The sequence below is a fragment of the Electrophorus electricus genome, chromosome 21 (genome assembly GCF_013358815.1).
Source record: "Electrophorus electricus isolate fEleEle1 chromosome 21, fEleEle1.pri, whole genome shotgun sequence".
NCBI classification, from domain to species: Eukaryota; Metazoa; Chordata; class Actinopteri; order Gymnotiformes; family Gymnotidae; genus Electrophorus; species Electrophorus electricus.
In genome coordinates, this window is record NC_049555.1 from 11,955,439 (window position 1) to 11,972,740 (window position 17,302).

At 48.1% G+C, this 17,302-nt stretch overlaps 1 protein-coding gene across 12 annotated transcripts in view; it reads right to left on the reverse strand.

Annotated features, from left to right (window-relative positions):
• The window catches only part of tjp1a (tight junction protein 1a), a 45,063-nt gene that overhangs the window by 16,056 nt on the left and 11,705 nt on the right, over window positions 1-17,302 (reverse strand). For 10 of the 12 annotated variants that reach the window (XM_035520943.1, XM_035520939.1, XM_035520945.1 and 7 more), the window contains exons 2-12: window positions 10,676-10,732; window positions 8,879-9,003; window positions 8,681-8,783; window positions 7,959-8,256; window positions 7,234-7,337; window positions 6,493-6,658; window positions 6,002-6,137; window positions 2,009-2,139; window positions 1,776-1,881; window positions 1,285-1,435; window positions 139-247 (exon numbers count right to left, since the gene is read on the reverse strand). In XM_035520943.1, the coding sequence (XP_035376836.1) occupies window positions 139-247; window positions 1,285-1,435; window positions 1,776-1,881; window positions 2,009-2,139; window positions 6,002-6,137; window positions 6,493-6,658; window positions 7,234-7,337; window positions 7,959-8,256; window positions 8,681-8,783; window positions 8,879-9,003; window positions 10,676-10,732 (1,486 nt within the window). Of the gene's footprint in view, window positions 1-138; window positions 248-1,284; window positions 1,436-1,775; window positions 1,882-2,008; window positions 2,140-6,001; window positions 6,138-6,492; window positions 6,659-7,233; window positions 7,338-7,958; window positions 8,257-8,680; window positions 8,784-8,878; window positions 9,004-10,675; window positions 10,733-15,543; window positions 15,902-17,302 lie in introns of those variants that run through there. The other 2 variants (XM_035520946.1, XM_035520940.1) reach the window with 2 other exon arrangements.

Genomic DNA, 17,302 nt, shown 5'->3' on the forward strand with positions numbered 1-17,302 from the left:
AAAATGCCGTTATAAAAATGTTTTCAGAAAATAGCACCACGATGCATTTAAGTGTAGAGCAGGCCAGCCACTGTGGGCCGGGCCGGCAGATGTGGACGGGTCCTAGGTGCAGGCATGTTTGCTGGAGGAGACACCCACCATCCTTCTTTTGCTGCGCCAGGATGGTAACCTCCTCCCCTCTGGGCAGGTCGAGCAGGAACAGGACCGCCTCCTCCCGGATGATGTTAGCAAAGTCGACGTTGTTTACCTGCAAGAGGAAGGGGGGGGGGGGGGAGAGGGAGGTAAAGGGAGACAATGAGAGGGGACCAGGGCCTTTTTTGCGTATGCGAGAGCTGCTTAGCGATGGGGGAGGGGACAGGCCTCTGGCAGACTAACAGACTACAGACTCCTAGAGAGAACTGTGGGCGGGAGCAGCAGACACCGCAGGGAAGAGTCTGGAATCTGAGGAGTGTGTTTGTACAGCAGGGTGGAAAACAGGAGGAACGCTTTGAGGAATCGCCCTTATACATATGTGCACACATGTGCTCTCTCTCTCACACACACACACACACACACACACACACACTGACCTTTTTAATGAGCAAATGTACACGGGACTGCAAAACATGCTTCATTGAGATGTTTGGGGACAGACTGTGCCTAAATCAATCTGACTCATTTTCTGGGCGTGGAAGCCAACTACTGACGACAGCGAGCACCACCGGGTGTCTGGATCAATAACCGCCTTTGTGTGTGACGGCACCCGGAGAGGCTTGGAGGAGCCAGGCATGGGTTCACTGTCGCTGCTGGTCACAATTAAAAGGCTTGCATAGTTTCTCAATCTTTTCCAAGAAAGTGTGGGAGGTTTCACAAGCTTGCACACACAAACACCCTCTCACAGAGCCAAGATCAGTCTAGAACAGATGTGCGCATCTCACAATAACACTCATATTGTGTACAACACAAAAATAATCCTGACACAAATTCATTACTGTTAAAGAGCCTCTTACTTAATGTCAAGTCAACTGAATGCATAATACGGCTTCATAAAAGATTGACCTTCAGTCAGTGTCATTATTGGAAAAGTACTGGAACAAAAACACTCAAACGCTTGCGATTGTTTTTGTTTTTCCGTTTCCCTCGCGACCAGCCCTGGCTTCTGTTCTGAAGGGCTTTCAACCACAGGGAAGTGCCTTGTCTGCTGGAGTTTGTTGAGGGCTACAGGTTTGGAGTTATAGAGCTATAGAGGCGTTTTGGAGTCAGATGAGCAGATCGCATTCAACCTGAGGATCTGATCACACTCACCCTGAGGATCTGATCTCCTTCCTCCAGACCCTCCTTAGCTGCAGGACTGTCCTCCAGAACTCCTGCTACAAAGATGCCCACGTCGTTGCCTCCGGCCAGACGCAGTCCTACGCTCTCGCTCTTCTGGAACTTCACCAGCTTCATGCTGGGACTACACACACACACACACACACACACACACACACACACACACACACACACACACACACACACACACACACACACACACACACACACACACACACACACACACACACACACACACACACACAAAAACACACAAAGCAATTAGCAGATGCTCTTATGCAGACTTATAAAATACTCCAAACATGCACGCACACAGCCAAAGGCAGTACAGAAAATCTGACCTTACTGCAAATGTAAAAAATTCTAAATCACTTAAAAAAAATGTTATCAAATACCAGCTACTGCACAATATGAGTGGAGACGCAGGGTGAATGATGGGTGAATGAGACAGGAAGTCAGATTACCGCAGGATGCTGTCATCGTGGGGAGGACTGGGCACAGGGGCATCAGACGGACTGACTGGCAGATCAACATCTGGCTGACCAGGCTGGGCATACACAGGCTTGGGTTCTGCACACACGTACATGTGCACGCATGCACGCAGTCAACACGACTAATGGTCTCACTCCAAATACTTACACATTTGCAGCTGACGGGGGATTGGGATGGGGTGTACAGAAGAGTGAAGGCTCCTAACCAGGCAGTGGGGGGAGCTGTTTGTCTGCAGTCTGATCGTTTGTGGGCACTAGAATGGCGTCTTCCACCATCTTAACAGGAGTGGACATGGCCGGAGGCTTGGAGACACGCTCCTCATCATGACTCCTGTGACTGACACACACACACACACACACACACACACACACACACACACACACACACACACACACACACACACACAGGCTAACGCACCCATCTGAAATACAGCATGATCTACATGTAGAAGAGCTGGCAATCAACGGTCTGGAGGTTACAGAACAGGATGGAATTTCCAGGCACTGAATAGCCAGAAGTGGTTCCAGGGCTGAAGTGGGTGGGAGGCGGGGCTGTTTGATGTCCGCGTGTGAGCCACGCTCGCTCTCTAAATCAGTGCAGCGGATGGAAGGGCCACTGTATAGCAGGAAGATGAAAATGCAAGACAGAAACAATACTCGGATATTCTGATGATCTATAGTGTTTTCATTCCATTTGTAAGAAGACAGAACTCCACCGTGGGGGGGGGGGTTTGTGTGTGTGTGTGTGTGTGTGTGTGTGTGTGTGCACGCATGTGTAATGCAAAGGAAAGCATTCAAAAGGATTCAAACAGTACAAGGTAGCAGCAAGCAAGTCTGATGAATATGTAATTTCCGACCAGAATAAAATCCTAATATATGTGTAAAAATACAGGAGAAGAACTTAAGAAAAGATCTTTTCTAGGTCTCCAAACACACGTCACACACTGATGCAGATGTAGCAGTCGAGGGTCACTCTGAACAGTTTTAAGCTGTTACAGCAAGAAATAAAAAACAGTTACTTCTTGTCATTTTTGTTTTCATTTACTTTTTTTTTTCTTTGAAAAGTTGAGCAGTGTATTAATCAGTGCAATTTCTTTTCTAGCGCTGAGGGTAAGGCTTGGCTGTTCTTTTCAGTCAAAATCGAAAATCAAAAACACTCAGAGTAACAGAGTGCAGAATTCTGCATAGAAATAAAGAAAACAAGTGAAAAACCGTGAAAAGAACATCGGAAGAGCAAAAACCTTGACCAGTCTGATGGTGATTTATATGGGAGATGTGTCATGCATCACGTGTACCAGAGTCATTAAATGAGCATGCACGCCCACACACTCCAACAACACACACTGATCTCCAGCTGCAATTCACACACCTCCCACGTACCCCAAGAGACTCAGACCAGAAAACGAACACCACACCCAAACCAAAAGATCCCCCCACACATGCACACCTCCAGCTGTTATTCAGCATGCATCTCATTCTAGCTTGACAAGCAGTCCACAGCAACTTGCACACGAAGACAATTCATCCCAAATCTTCCCTTTAACAGAGTTCGCCTAACATGGAATAAATACACTTCACCAACCCAGACCACAACACCAAAAGAGCCAGCTTTGGTGTAGCAGCCATGACACACATTTACTCCATCCTGATTTGTGCTCGGTCACACTTATTTCAGGAGCAGTTGTCAGTAAATTGAGTGCGTGGGAGTCAAATCGGAGTTACTGAAGTAGGACTTTCAGAGGGAACGACTGCAGCACGGTGCATAACTGCTATTTCAGCTGTGCATTCATCTGCCCATTTCATCTGTCTATTCCTCAACTTTCAAAATCGAGCAGCCCATCCCCAGCAACCATTCGCCACAGCAACAGCAGACAGATTTGCATAACTACCAGCCAACGGTTGCTAACATCTCATACGCACCTCGTCTGACCACCTTGAGGTCAGTTCGTGTTTTCAAAACGCCAGCACATTTACGGATGAGTGTGGAAATCACCTTCGCGTTGGCCACTTGCGTTCTCGCGCTGCCAGGCCTGCGGCGCTGCAGTAAAACACCTACTCCCATTCAGGCTGAGAACATGCTTCACCAGGAGACTCCCCTAACACAGGACGCCTATGCGCTGTTACGCTCTACGCGGCAGGTAACGCTATAGCTGATCCTGAATCACCAGTTTTGTTTTGTTTTTTTCGTTTTTCTAATAAATAAAAACACAAAAACCCTGGACAAAACACTACAAAAGCACAGCACCAACCAGCCGTGCATTCAGCCTGCGCAGGTACAGTGCATGACAGCCTGAGGTCACAGATGCAAATCCAAAGGGTTGCATACAGACAAGGGCTATGGGAATGGCCTCCTAAGGACGCTGGGGACAGGTGCATTTGCATGGCACTTAAAGGGGAAGAGCACCAATATCGCAGGCCTGCGTCAGAAAGGACAACACGGTCCGACACTGTAGTGACTCTTCTTTATCCTCGTTTCCTTCCCCCACTATAACCATTTGCCAGAATAAAAGTCCTTAGTGGTGTCAGTTCTTTGGACAGGATGAAAGGTGATTCTCTCCTCCTCCAGGGTAGATGAAGCCTACCATCTTCCAAACTACCAGACACACAAATGTCAATCTCTAAATAAAATACAGCTCGCGGTCAGGAAGAGAAAGCAGCCCATCAATCTTAAGGACCCACTACAGACAGAACATGGTGCGGCTGGGGCTTGGGTTTGTCTCCACGTAGTTGTTGTCTCTAGGTTCAGCAGGATCCTCTGAGGCTGTTTATATTGGCTAGACAGGAAGTGATGCATTAAGCACATCCTGAGGCATTTTTCCAGAGTGAAGAAAGTAAAATAAAAGCCAAGTTCCAATACGAACTAGCAGAAACACTGCAGTAGGAGGACGAATCTGAGCAGGCTTGAGTATCACGCGAGCTTTCTGCCTGTATGGACACTGGAGCCTTTCCCCAACCATATAATTAACACCAGCCTTTATTTTCCCCAACTTTAATACCATTGTAATTGTATGCTGCGTCACTGCAGGAAGTCTCACCAGTAACTCAGGGTTCTTTCATTCATTCCAAGGTTGCCCGGCATTATTTCATTTATTATTTACTATTTCATTACGTCTTTACTTTCTGAACATCAAATTAGTCTGCACATTCATTGACGTAGCTATAATCATCTTAAATATAATCACACAGGGCTCAGCTACTACTGTGTTCTGCAAACGGTCTGCGAATTCAGCTGGTGTGCAGAATGACGGAAGAACAGAAAGGAGTTCTACTACTTAAACCCAGAGCCTCTTCCAGCGTAGGTAGACTGCGTTAGCCATGTCTGTTCATTTGGTTTTAGCATCGTTTATCGCTGGTGCTTGGCGTGTACTGGTACGAGGCACGAGGGAAAATGAGCTGCAAAATCCCATTAAAAGCCACACATCAGCAGCAACAGCTTTAATAAGGCAGGGTGACCGTCAGGGTTAATGGATGGGGGGGGATTTCTCTCGCACTGTAGTGCAACCTCCTGCCTCAAACACACATCTCCATGGGGAGACTTAACAGTGCTGATTCTCACAAGGGTAGTCTGACACAGAGAAACAAAGTAAAGGGAACCGCAACGTCAGCTATATTCAAAAGGGCCCAAGTTTTATGGACAGTTTCAAAATACTTCTCAAGGCAGAGAGATGTGCTAATGAGTCTCAGGCAAATTAATGAGCTGCTGTAACATTAACACCAACCTACACCCTGGCTGACCTATGAACCTCCATCCTGGGTGACCTGTGAACCTACACCCTGGGTGACCTGTGAACCTACACCCTGGGTGACCTGTGAACCTACACCCTGGGTGACCTACGAACCTCCAACGTGGCTGATGTGAGAAAGGTTCCCCCAAGTATGAACAGTGGCAGCTGGAAATAGCCCCTCCTGATGCTTCACTGGATGAAGTGATAAGGCGCAGCCATTAAACTTAAAATAAAGAGAACTGGGCATGTACTAATGGATCCTGCTTAAAACCACTAAAAGACTGGAACTGTGAGGATACTACCAAGGCAAATGCTGTGTTTTATGGTCACTAAGGGCTGATAGCTGTGACTTCTTATTAGCTAAAAATGTAAACTTCATTCCAGTTTAATTGGTTGTCTGTGTAGTAAATGTGAGAGGGTTGTGGGTTACACTTTCCAGTGCATGGCTCTTGGGTTTGGTGGGTGGGTTCTTACCTTCCATTGCTGATCAGTTGAGGTGACTGGCCAGAGATATCCGAGGGCTCAGAGCGCTTGTCCGGGGAGCGAGAGCGACTGCCGCGTGTGCGCTCGTGGGAATGGTCTGATATCAGCGAATGAATTTCTGAAATGTCTGTTAAAAGACAATTATTTATTTTAAATTTCATCTCAGACATAGAAAGTTAAATGTTCAGAGATAAAAAAGCACCAGTTCTCTTACGGTGACGATTCTTTTCGCATGCAACAGATAAAAGTTCACAAGGTTGCAAAAGTAAATCCGTATTGAAAAGTATGTGCATTGGAACACTGAGAGTTTTAAAATATAATACTTCCTATAATATTTGGATAATATAATATTTGCATTCAGTACACAGGGACAGTAATCATTCTAAAGATGATTTTGTAAATATGGCCTGATGAGGTGGTTTTGTTTGTCTCAAGTTTGTTTTGGGGTTATGACCGTTGGCATTCGACCCACGATGCCTCACCATCTCTGTCGGAGTTGGCGGAGGGAATGCTGTCATCTACATCGGGAACATTGAGCAGGGTTGCTCGCTCGTCTCTCTGAACCACCATTTTCAGCTTGCCTTTCGAGCGCTCGATCAATTTTTTAGCATCCGTCAGAGACAGGTTCTCCGTCACTGTACCATTGATCTAGGCAGATGGATAGACGGAACCAGAAAAGGGGGAGTGAGTGAGGGAGTTATTACTGTTTTTAAAAACACTTGCCGACACTCCAGGATAATGCAGTGTTCCACCTGGCTGAACTCTGGGACCATGTTCAAAGGGAAGACTGCTCTTTGTCTCAACTAGGCTTGGGCCAAGTTAGCTGAACAGGGTCCATAAATCCTACTGACAAAGGGATGCATTTTCCATCATTAGGCTACCGCGTGGAGGAATTGAGCCAGGCGAGGAGGGCGTTCTTACGAGGTACGGCAAGAAGACATACCACCCTAGAAACGCGACAGACCCTCGGGCACGTGGTGTATTTAGGACCTTCGCAGTTACAGGCATATTTCATTCCTTAAAACCAGAGTGAAACTTGGCTCCAAGACACTTTCACCTCCTTTTAAGCCACGCCCCAATTCCCAGCCACTCCCCTGGTTTCAGTTTACCACACCTGAAGCAGGCCGTGACGGAGGCCACGTTTCATTTTCACTTCCCTCTTTCCTATCTACAGTATGACCTGGCCCACGTCCATCTGCCGTCTTTCCCTCTGCCCACTGTACCTTTAACACCACGTCACCCTCCTGGATGTTTCCATCACGAGCTGCCAGGCTTGCCGGGGAGATGTCCTTCACAAAGATGTGGCTGGCCAATCGCAGGCCGTACTCTGTGAACGCAACGCACACACGCACTTGAGCACGCGCAGGCTGTGACTTCAATGCTTCTCTTAACTGGCCATAAACCACAATGAAAGAACAAATTACCAGCATACCTCATCTCCTATTACAATTAAACCACTAAGGCAAAGCATTCCAGTCATAGCTACACCTGTTTATCAACACCCATTTACCAACATCAACGTCAACATTAACATCAGCGTGTTTAAAACCCACTTAAACCCGCGCTTCATCTTGCAGAGCCGGTTTCAGAAGCAACTCTGCAGGTTTCATTGACTATTCTACGCACCTAAACAGTCTTGTTTCTAGTTTCCATATTTGTATGATGACTCTTCGTTTCCATGTGTATGTCTTTATAGGTCAGCTGATAATGTGGCTAATAACAACTGGAAAGACAACTGGAAGGACCCAGTTGGACATGCTATTTGAAAACTAGCATTTAGTGTGCAGTTTTGTCGCCCAACGTCTACATTTCAGTCCCTGTTTTTGGATGAACGTCCTCAATGCCAATAAGTGGCCTCTTGCTAGGCAGCTGTTAAGCTCCTGATCAACATCCTGTACAGTCGCCCAACGTTGTCCTGAACAAATGTCTTGTTCATTCTCCTGCCCACCTTCGCTTTTGCGAGACTTGACAAGCGTGACTTTGGCAGGGCGCTGGGACGCGGAGGTGACGGAGCGCCTGTCAGAGCGCGGCGAGGCGCTCCTCTCTCGGGAGGCGCTGCTGTGGTCGCGCCGGCCGGCACTGCCACTCCGCTCGTTCCGTCGGTTCGAGCCTCCGCTGGCGCCGCCAGCCCCTGCTCCCGGACCTTCGTACTCCTCTTCCTCGCTGTCCTCTTCGCGCTCCGACATCGTTTCCCGCTCACCGGGCCGAGCCACAGGGATCTGGACCTTCCGTTTCCGCCGGATCGTCTGGATTGGAGACAAGTTATTTGGCAAAGTGCTACGTCACACTGATTCCCTGATTTATTAAACTGGTAAGCACACAGCACAAAACGTTGATAAAATAGCCATTCATTTAAAACTTTATTGGTACAGCAAAAGACACGGTCACAAAACAGCGTTACAGAAATATGGGTCTAGACAATATTTGATGACAACAGCAAGGGATTCCCAGAAAGATAAAACATGTATATAATATAACCACAGACTAAAGTGCCTCAGACTCCCACCAGTTGGTTATCGATAAACTACTGACCTATAATGGTGCTCTTGATGATTAAATAAATTGTGCAATGATTACTTTGCTCTCCTCTCTCCTCCTGCATTACTATACAGTGCTGTACTCCCATAATTAAAATGCCGCGATTTATTTATTCATTTTTGAAAACCTCACAATTTTGGCGTTCTTGCCGCTCTTCCGGAGCTGCTGGACAGCGTAGGCGTGCTCCACGTTGTCCATGGAGACGGCATTGACCATCACCACCCGGTCATTCTCCCTGTTGCGCAAGGGTGGGCGAAGGATTTCACATGAGCCACATTCCATCAAACGGCAGCGCGGAAGGTGCGTGTGGGGCGTTGCACAAGGACTTACTGTAGAAGCCCTTCTGCTGGTCCTCCTTTCAGCACGTCCGAGATCACGATGGAGGTCTCTCCGCTCTGGAAGTGGGGGTTGTCTCGTCCTCCTGAGATGGCGATGCCGAACCCAAAGCCTGGTGCCTGCAGAGGCCCACAGACGCGTTTACCTCAGGAGGTCTCCCTGAGTGGACGCCTAACCCAGCACTGAGGTGACAAGCTGTACATGCCAGTGACAGTAGCTGTCTGTCTCACAGAGACAGGAACTCAGTTGGCCCTGGTTGCCAAGAACTATCAAAGACTAAAGCAGTATCACATCACACCACAGTCTGATTTACTGCACTCCCAATATACTACTAAATATACATCGGTTTCTTTCAGTTTTAGTGCTTTTGACTGTACCACTGTTTCTATATTGTGCAATTATTTAGCATTCTTTGTTATTTTGACTTCTGAGTCTCAGTCTGAAGCAACAGCACTTGCACCACAGTTCACACACACACACACACACACACACACACACACACACACACACACACACACACACACACACACACACACACACACACACACACACACACACAGTACAGTTAGTTCCTGTCACTGATTAACAGTCTCCCAGTTGGACAAGGCTGAGTAACACTGTGACTAAGACCATTACAAGCACAGGGTCAGAGAAAGAACATGGAGGTGATTGGATAGGAGAGGAAGTGACATCACAGCGCACCCATGTGTCTATTATACGGTACTGAACGTTAGTACTGTTCACACAGTGTTATCCGCACAATAAATAAACAAGGAGCCTAAGTACTGACCAGTGTCAGCAGACACAAACGGAAGCATTAATTATTGAAATCGGCATGGAATTTGCATATTGGCGTATCCCTAGATAACAGACGGTAGAAAGAAACATTAACAGAGCTCTCTTTCTCAGTCTCTCTCAAGCGCAAACACACCCCTTTATGGTCATCTCTGCCATATGTTACCCGTTCAAGTATGGTAATGAAGAAAACAACATCTCACTTTTTTATATATTTACAGTTTGTTAGCTCTCCAAACTAGACAAGAGCAATTCTCTATGGTGACATCACACATCCCACTGCTGAAGTGTGCAAAACAACTTCCTTGACCTGCCCACTGTTCTGAATGGGATGGCCTTCTCTGCCACAGTCTTGAGATGACCACTACAAGAGCTCTAACCAGGTTGTCTTCCTCCAACTATGTTATCTAGCCAAGACTGACAACATTGAGGCTAGCAATCAGTCAGTTTGATTCAGTCTCTAATCAGCCGCCTACCAGTAAACCAGCAATAGTCTATATGGCTACCTCTTATCCACCACTGAGCCTGTTCTTTAAGACCTCACTTCATAAGACCTGAGCTTCATCACTCGTAACAGCAAGTCTGCTGTTACTGCATCTGTGTGTTGGCAACAGTTTTGGAAATTCAGTTACTTTGCATTACTAACGTCTGAAAAGAACACATAACTGGTTTATTTCTTGTTTACATTGGTAAAACTGGGATTGTAATTATTTCTGTTCATGAAAGTATTTCTATCACTTCTAGCATGCCACATACAGGAAGAGGAGGAAGACGAGCTGAGGGGCCACTTCCTGTCATTTTGGGACTGGGGTGCTATTGTGGGCCCATCCATACACTTCCTGCAGCTGTCCAACCCACACCCACACCCACACCCACACCCACACACAATGAGAGCATGTGACAGAGAAGGAGACAAAAAATGAAGAGGGTTGGGCAGAAAAGACAAGATGACAAACACGTGTAAGGAAGTAAGGACTGAGGACACTGGACACTCACCCTATGAAGAGTCACTGTGTGCTGCTCCCATATGACTGTCTCCTCCATCACTGCACTCTGAAGGACACAAAGAAACGCAGGCTCAGTTTTGAAATGGGTCTGCAGGCTGCGCCTGTGCACGTGTGCCTGTGCACGTGCGCCTGTGCTGATCGGCCCACTTGTTAGTCAGCGAGAACGGTGACATACATTGCAGTTAGAAACAGTTGCAGGTAAGTCACTGGACGCCTAAAAGCATAAATGCGGCGTAGGAGAGCATTCTGGGAAGGTTCCGTGGCACGGCAAAGGCTGTAGACTCACCCGCCAGGTGCTACATGCAGCACAACCCTTACTATGGCCACGTTCACACGTCTGCCAAACGGAACCAGGAAACCCCAGCAGCAGACAGAGTAACGAACCAACCAAGACGTCTAGTTGATTTTGTTTCTGGCCCACACTGAACTCTTCGCCACCAGCTCCCACCCTTAACCCCAGCCTGATCATCACAGCCGCACAGCCGATCGGCGTCTGTCTCGTCTCCTCTACCAATCCCACAGTCCACTGTGATGAGCAGGTCCCCGTTAACAACCATCCCCTGCTCTCCAATCCACATTCCTCCTCACATTCTGGGCTCTTGCTGGCCGATGAAAGCGTACATTGGCTGTGCCAAAGATCAGCTGGGTTGGTACTGGCACAGACAGGGCCGTGATCAGCTGGGTTGGTACTGGCACAGACATGAAGAACACCTCTGCTCCTGCTTGATCATGTGAGGCAAATGAGCTCAGTCACTGGCTGGTGAACATGTAGAGCATCTGTGCCATGCCAGTACCCAACCAGGAGATGATGTAGCACAGGCCAGAAGACCCAGCCTTGACGGGTACCCACCTTGTTCCTTCCCTCTGAACGGAGCTCACCAGATGCTGCCACCCCAAACCCCCCCAACCCTCCCATACACAGCACTGCCCCACGTCTATAGTCAGTTCACAGGAGTGGATGTAGTGAACAGGTCGCTTCCTCCCGTTCCACATGCTGCGTCCCAGCACCATCGGTGCCGAGTGGTGCTTGCTGGAGCTCTCCATCACGTCTGACCTGAGCAGTACCACTGTGCATTGTTCAAGTGGAGCACTGACGGAAATGCAGCTCTTCGCTCTGCATTGTCACTTGGTTCATCTTCATTGTTTCTATCGCATTTTATTCTGGTGTGTGACTGGATGTAAAAGCTTCATTCACACGCCATAATAAAAGTCATTTTATCCCGGCACGTGACAACGTGAAAGCAGTGTGTGTTCATTGTAAAGCGACCATGGCTTCCTTGAAAGGCGCTATATAAATATAACGCCATGCATTCACTTATTAATTAATTAATTCATATTCCTATTGTATGCTTTTGTAAATGACTAAAAAATAAATATGTAAATATGACAAAAATGATTTCTATTGGTGATTTCCTGCTGGCCTTACAAGTTAGTCCATGATGAGGTCTAACTCATGTCCAGGAAAAAACGATCCTTTAAACTTGGAGCTTAAATGTAATTGCCTTGTAAATGTAGTTTATAGTGGAGGCCCAATGAGTGAAGCAAAATGTAAACAATTTTCTCAGCATCTGTGGCCCTTCTCACAATCTGTGAGTATGCAAGAGAGCCAGACAGCAGCTGCGTGTGTGTGTGTGTGTGTGTGTGTGTGTGTGTGTGTGTGTGTGTGTTGCTGTCGCCACACGAGGGAATGCATTTGTGAATGCATCTGCAGTAAAGGCTGGGAACATGTTCAGGAAAACCCAGGCAGAGTCCTGTTGCACCTCTGAGTTCAGTTTCTACATGCAACACCGATACAGCTGAAAGAAAACACGTATAAAGCTTTTTGAATGGTCTGCGTTTCTGCATGAATCACACATGAAAACGTGCTCAAGACGACCTCGTCGTATAGAGTCAGGTGGTCCAAACAATTCAGGTGTAAGCAGCAATAAACCCCCCAAACCACACACACATTGTTCAATAAGACTTTCTCAGCTGACCAAATGGAGATTTGACCAAAGCTGAAACCACAAATGATTCACCCCACCACCCATGGAAAAAACCAACACATTTAGGGTAGGGACTTGCACTTTCAATGGAATTTACACAGTTCTGCACTTTCAATGGAATTTACAGATTACAGAGTGTTTTTAGTATTGCGATACATGGAGAGATATGGAGAACAGGTTTCTTTGTCCAGCATCATATCAAATGACGTTAGAAAGATGTGAAAATAAAGAGAAATCTATAGAGATACTAAGCACTTCCAATTCACACTGAAAGGTGTATCCTGCTGGACGCTGAACTGTAGCAGGTCAAATGCAGGTCACATGACTATGTATGCATAGAGGCAGCTTCTCTGAAGTGCTCAATGAAACAGGGTCAGGGGTCAGAGACCCCAAACTCCTCAGCATTAAAACAGGCCGGCTACAGGCGTGGGGTGGCTCCCTGGCTGTCCTACTGGACCAGGTCAAAAAGGAGCACACAGTAACCAACTGTTGGCCCAGGGCCCTGGACTAGCTTTGGCCTCCGTGCGTGATACCCTGTGGTTTCATCCAGAGGCGTGTGGAGCTCTGTAACTGCATCCACACACGCATGCACACGCACAGACGTGACGCACTCGCACAGACCCTGATTCACAAAACCGATCCGAACGCCTGGAGGAGAACAAAACCCAAAACAAATTCTCACTTTTTGTAGGAAAACAAGCGGGGAACAAAGCCTCTGGAAAGGCAGCGGTTATCTAATAAGTCTGCACAAGCAACCCCGGACAATGGGCCCGTTTGTTCGCCTTTGTTCAGGCTCGGCCCGGGAGCAGGGCCGGGCGCAGGAGAACAAAGGCCAGGCGTGGGGAGTCCTGCTCCGAGCCAGGGCCTTGATCCGCCTCTGACGAGCCTCCGTTTGAGGCAGGCTACCGTGCTGGCCCCAGAGCCTGACAGCCAGGTGAACCCAAGAGGCTCTCAGGTGGTGGGTGGCTGGCGTCGCAGTTCTCAGGCTAACGGTACTGAGGGTGCGCGTGGGCTCTGTCAAGACTGGCATCACTCGATACTGATGGAGGGCTATCTGGTGGTCATTAACATGCTAGCTGTGTATTGGTTGCACTTCCTAACACTTCCTTGGCTTGATGAGTGAATTGGAAATGGAAGCTACCACTCATACACAGACACACACACAGGTGCTGGAACTCAATCTTATTTATGATTTAAGTTCTGGTTTGACAAGAAATGGAGGATGGGTGGGGGGTGCTCTCTACAGCTGTGTAAACAGAACTTTCAGGAACACAACAGTAACTCACTCTAATGCTCCCTCAGCCACATCAAGTGTGTGTAAACACACACACACACACACACACACACACACACACACACACACACACGGAGAGGGAGAGAGAGAGAGAGAGAGAGAGAGCGCGAGAGAGAGCGCATCCTTCTTAGGAAGCCTCATCTACTAAATATTAGCTGAAAGCTAATATACACCTTCTTTCTGAAGTGTAAACTGCTCTGTGTAAACAGCATACAGGCCAGTGCTGAGAGGTACAGCAGAGAGCTGAATGCGGCTATTCTACCTGCACCGCCGATCAATTATTCATGCTTAGGTCTGGCTGCCAGTAACACACACACGCACGCCCACACTCAGACACACTTGCTTGCTTCAAGGAGCCATAGTATAAAAAATCTGTTGCTGCACATCTATAGAAGCTCCTGTAAAGTGGAGAGGACTTTTTGAGCGAGGCGAGAAGCCCCAGAGGTCTTTGATCCGCTGGTCAGGTTTCACTGGTGCTACAGTCTGCTCTGCTTCCCATTGTTTCAGCTGAGGGGAAATGATTCAACATCCTCACTCCAGAACAAAACATGCCCATGTCTACATCACGGGTCCCCAACCGTCAGACCACCAACCTGCTCAAACTGAATTCCAGCCTTGAATCTCAAAAGTGCTTCGGTCGGTCTTTTGCAGACATCTCATCAAAGAGATGATGTCTGCTTCCTCAGTGCCATGGACACTGAAATGAGGCAGCAGCTGCAACTGCCTAGTTCTGCACACACTCCCAGGGATGACACTCCCGTGCGTGTAGACGGGTAGTGACCCGGGGAGGGTGTGACAGAACGCGTGCGTAGGCGGGTAGTGACCCGGGGAGGGTGTGACAGAACGCGTGCGTAGGCGGGTAGTGACCCGGGGAGGGTGTGATAGAACGTGTGTGCCAGGAGCTGGAGCAGCTGGTATTACTGTCACTGTGTCTGGAAACTCCTGAGTGCATGGGACAGGAAACACACACACACACACTGGGGCTCACCACAGGAAGGAGCTTTCCTGTTTGTGAAGAATTTTCAACTCTGAAACACAGAAGGAGCTCCCACCATTCTACAGCTAGCCAAAGAAGTTATCTTTGATAGAGGGGAAAACGTGGTCTTTATAGTCAGAAAATATACAAGAAAATAACGTAAACAAGAAAACAATAATAACGTAAACGAGTACAGGGTGTGCGTCTGAGCTTGGTTCGCGCATGTAAGCCAGCGCCATTATCCGTCTGGGTGACCCAGGGGTTCGGCAGAGCTCCAGTTGTACTATGGTACAAACATTACTGGCTTCGATGGGACAGGCTTCCGAGGACGCTGTCTGATCAGATATCGTCTGATCGGACACGATCTGATAGGACTGCAGCTCCATAGCAAGCGCCCCTTTTTCTGAAAGTCATGCAGGATGATGAGAGCCTGTATCAGTGGTACCCACGGCACAGACGCTCAGCGGAGACGCCTGGTGCAACCGCTGTACAAATACTGTGTGTGTGTGTGCTATAGCTGAAAAGCAGGGGACATGCATGTCATCTTAAAACAGCATCTCCCCTCCCCCACTGCACAGGTAAACCGGCGGCAGTCTACTCACAGGGTAGCAGCAGTTGGCGTGGGCGATAAGTCAAAAGCAGGGAGGTGATCCGCTCCATACACTCACCACGCTCTCCACCCTTTAAGCCAGTCTGCAGGGCGGGTGCGTGGAAAGCCAGCACGCGTGCGGGATTGTCCCGTCCCCCGTCCAGGACAGCACAGAGCCGTCATTAGAACAGCAGGCAGGGAGTCCACACGTCCCCGGGAAAGAGACGCTGCTCCGTGAGAAACTGGGAAGGAAGCTGCGAGGATGATGTCCCGTCTTCAGCGCGCAAACACAGGACACTGGGCACCCAGGAAAATCTCCTCAGTGCTCAAACGACACTGCTTCAAGGACGTGGGTGCGTGAGAGAGAGACAGACAGAGAGGGAGAGAGCGCGCAGTACCCCGTCTTCGTCTGACAGCAGTACGCAGCGCACTACTGCAACACCACCCTCCTCTGCACACCCACACCCTGCATCTACTGTCTCATCCACTACTGCATCAGCAGTCGATCCAATACCAGCAACTCCAACTGCAGTCAGGACTGCAGACCTGCAGCGAGCCTCCCGATGCATGCACACGTGTACACACGCGTGCATGCTCCTACGCACCGGGAACCATGCAGACTGGCATGTAATCCCATCGTTAAAGACCTTTAGTCCTTTACATGAGTGTATTTTGTGAACGATTTGAGCAATAAGGTCAAACAAATGCATGTACTCGATGTTATCAATTCAGTAAACAGTTCAGTCCCGCACGCCCGCCCTGCATTTGCTGTTTGTCCACTCAGCAAACATTACAGCAGAGTCATAGCAGGTTTGTGAGGAGATAGCATCTGCTAGCCCTCTGGGCCTCTCGCCTTTGCCATATACACCTTGAGCTTTGGAGCCAGCCTGGAATACTGAACATTTTATTTCCTTTTAAAAATAAATTCTCACACTTCACACAAACTGCTCCCAGCTCGTGACAGGCAAGGCAGGTGTGTATGTGCAGATTTCTTGACAATCTGTCTCATTCCCCAGGCAGCGACTAGAATGCAGTCTGTCTGAAAAAACTCTTCAAAGACCCCAGTGAGCTCACGGGCTGGTGGGCGGGCATCCCTAAGAGGGATGAGTCAAACATGCTAAATACTCAAGTGCATCTTAAATCTAAAATTAATCCTTTAAAGCTGGTATATATAAGCCAGGCATGTCCCCCTGCATTCCACGTGGTGAGATACAACACCCAGAAATGTTACTAGGGATAGTGCCTTAAACAGTTTTTTTTTTTCCCATGTAAACACACACACACACACACACACGTGGCTGACATTCCCCCACACTGCTTTCTTGTGAAATATTGCTAGAGAGGCGTGGAACTGTGCACAGCAGTGATGCACCACACACACAGCCAGCCAAACACTCACTTCCTCTCCCAGAAGCCTGAATTCTGTATGCTGGTGCTTCTTGGAATAATCACAGCTCACTAAGACTTCAGGGCTCCAAAACAAATACATCATCAACAATAAGATTTGACAGTCACTTACAGGAAAAGGGTAAGCCAAAGAGCAGGGTGGGGCAGGACTTTGGGTGTTTACTCTGCCCGGTCTGCGCGGGCTAATTAATGCCTCACATTTAATCAGGGCTTCTCACTGTGCTTCAAATCTCTACAGTTAAAAAAAATAAATAAAGCTGGAACACCGACCTGCTAGCATGACTGTTGTGTAAACAAGACAAGAGCCCACTAGACTGGCTCCATCTACAGGCTCACGCTTGGCTCATGCGGAGAAGAACTCCTCA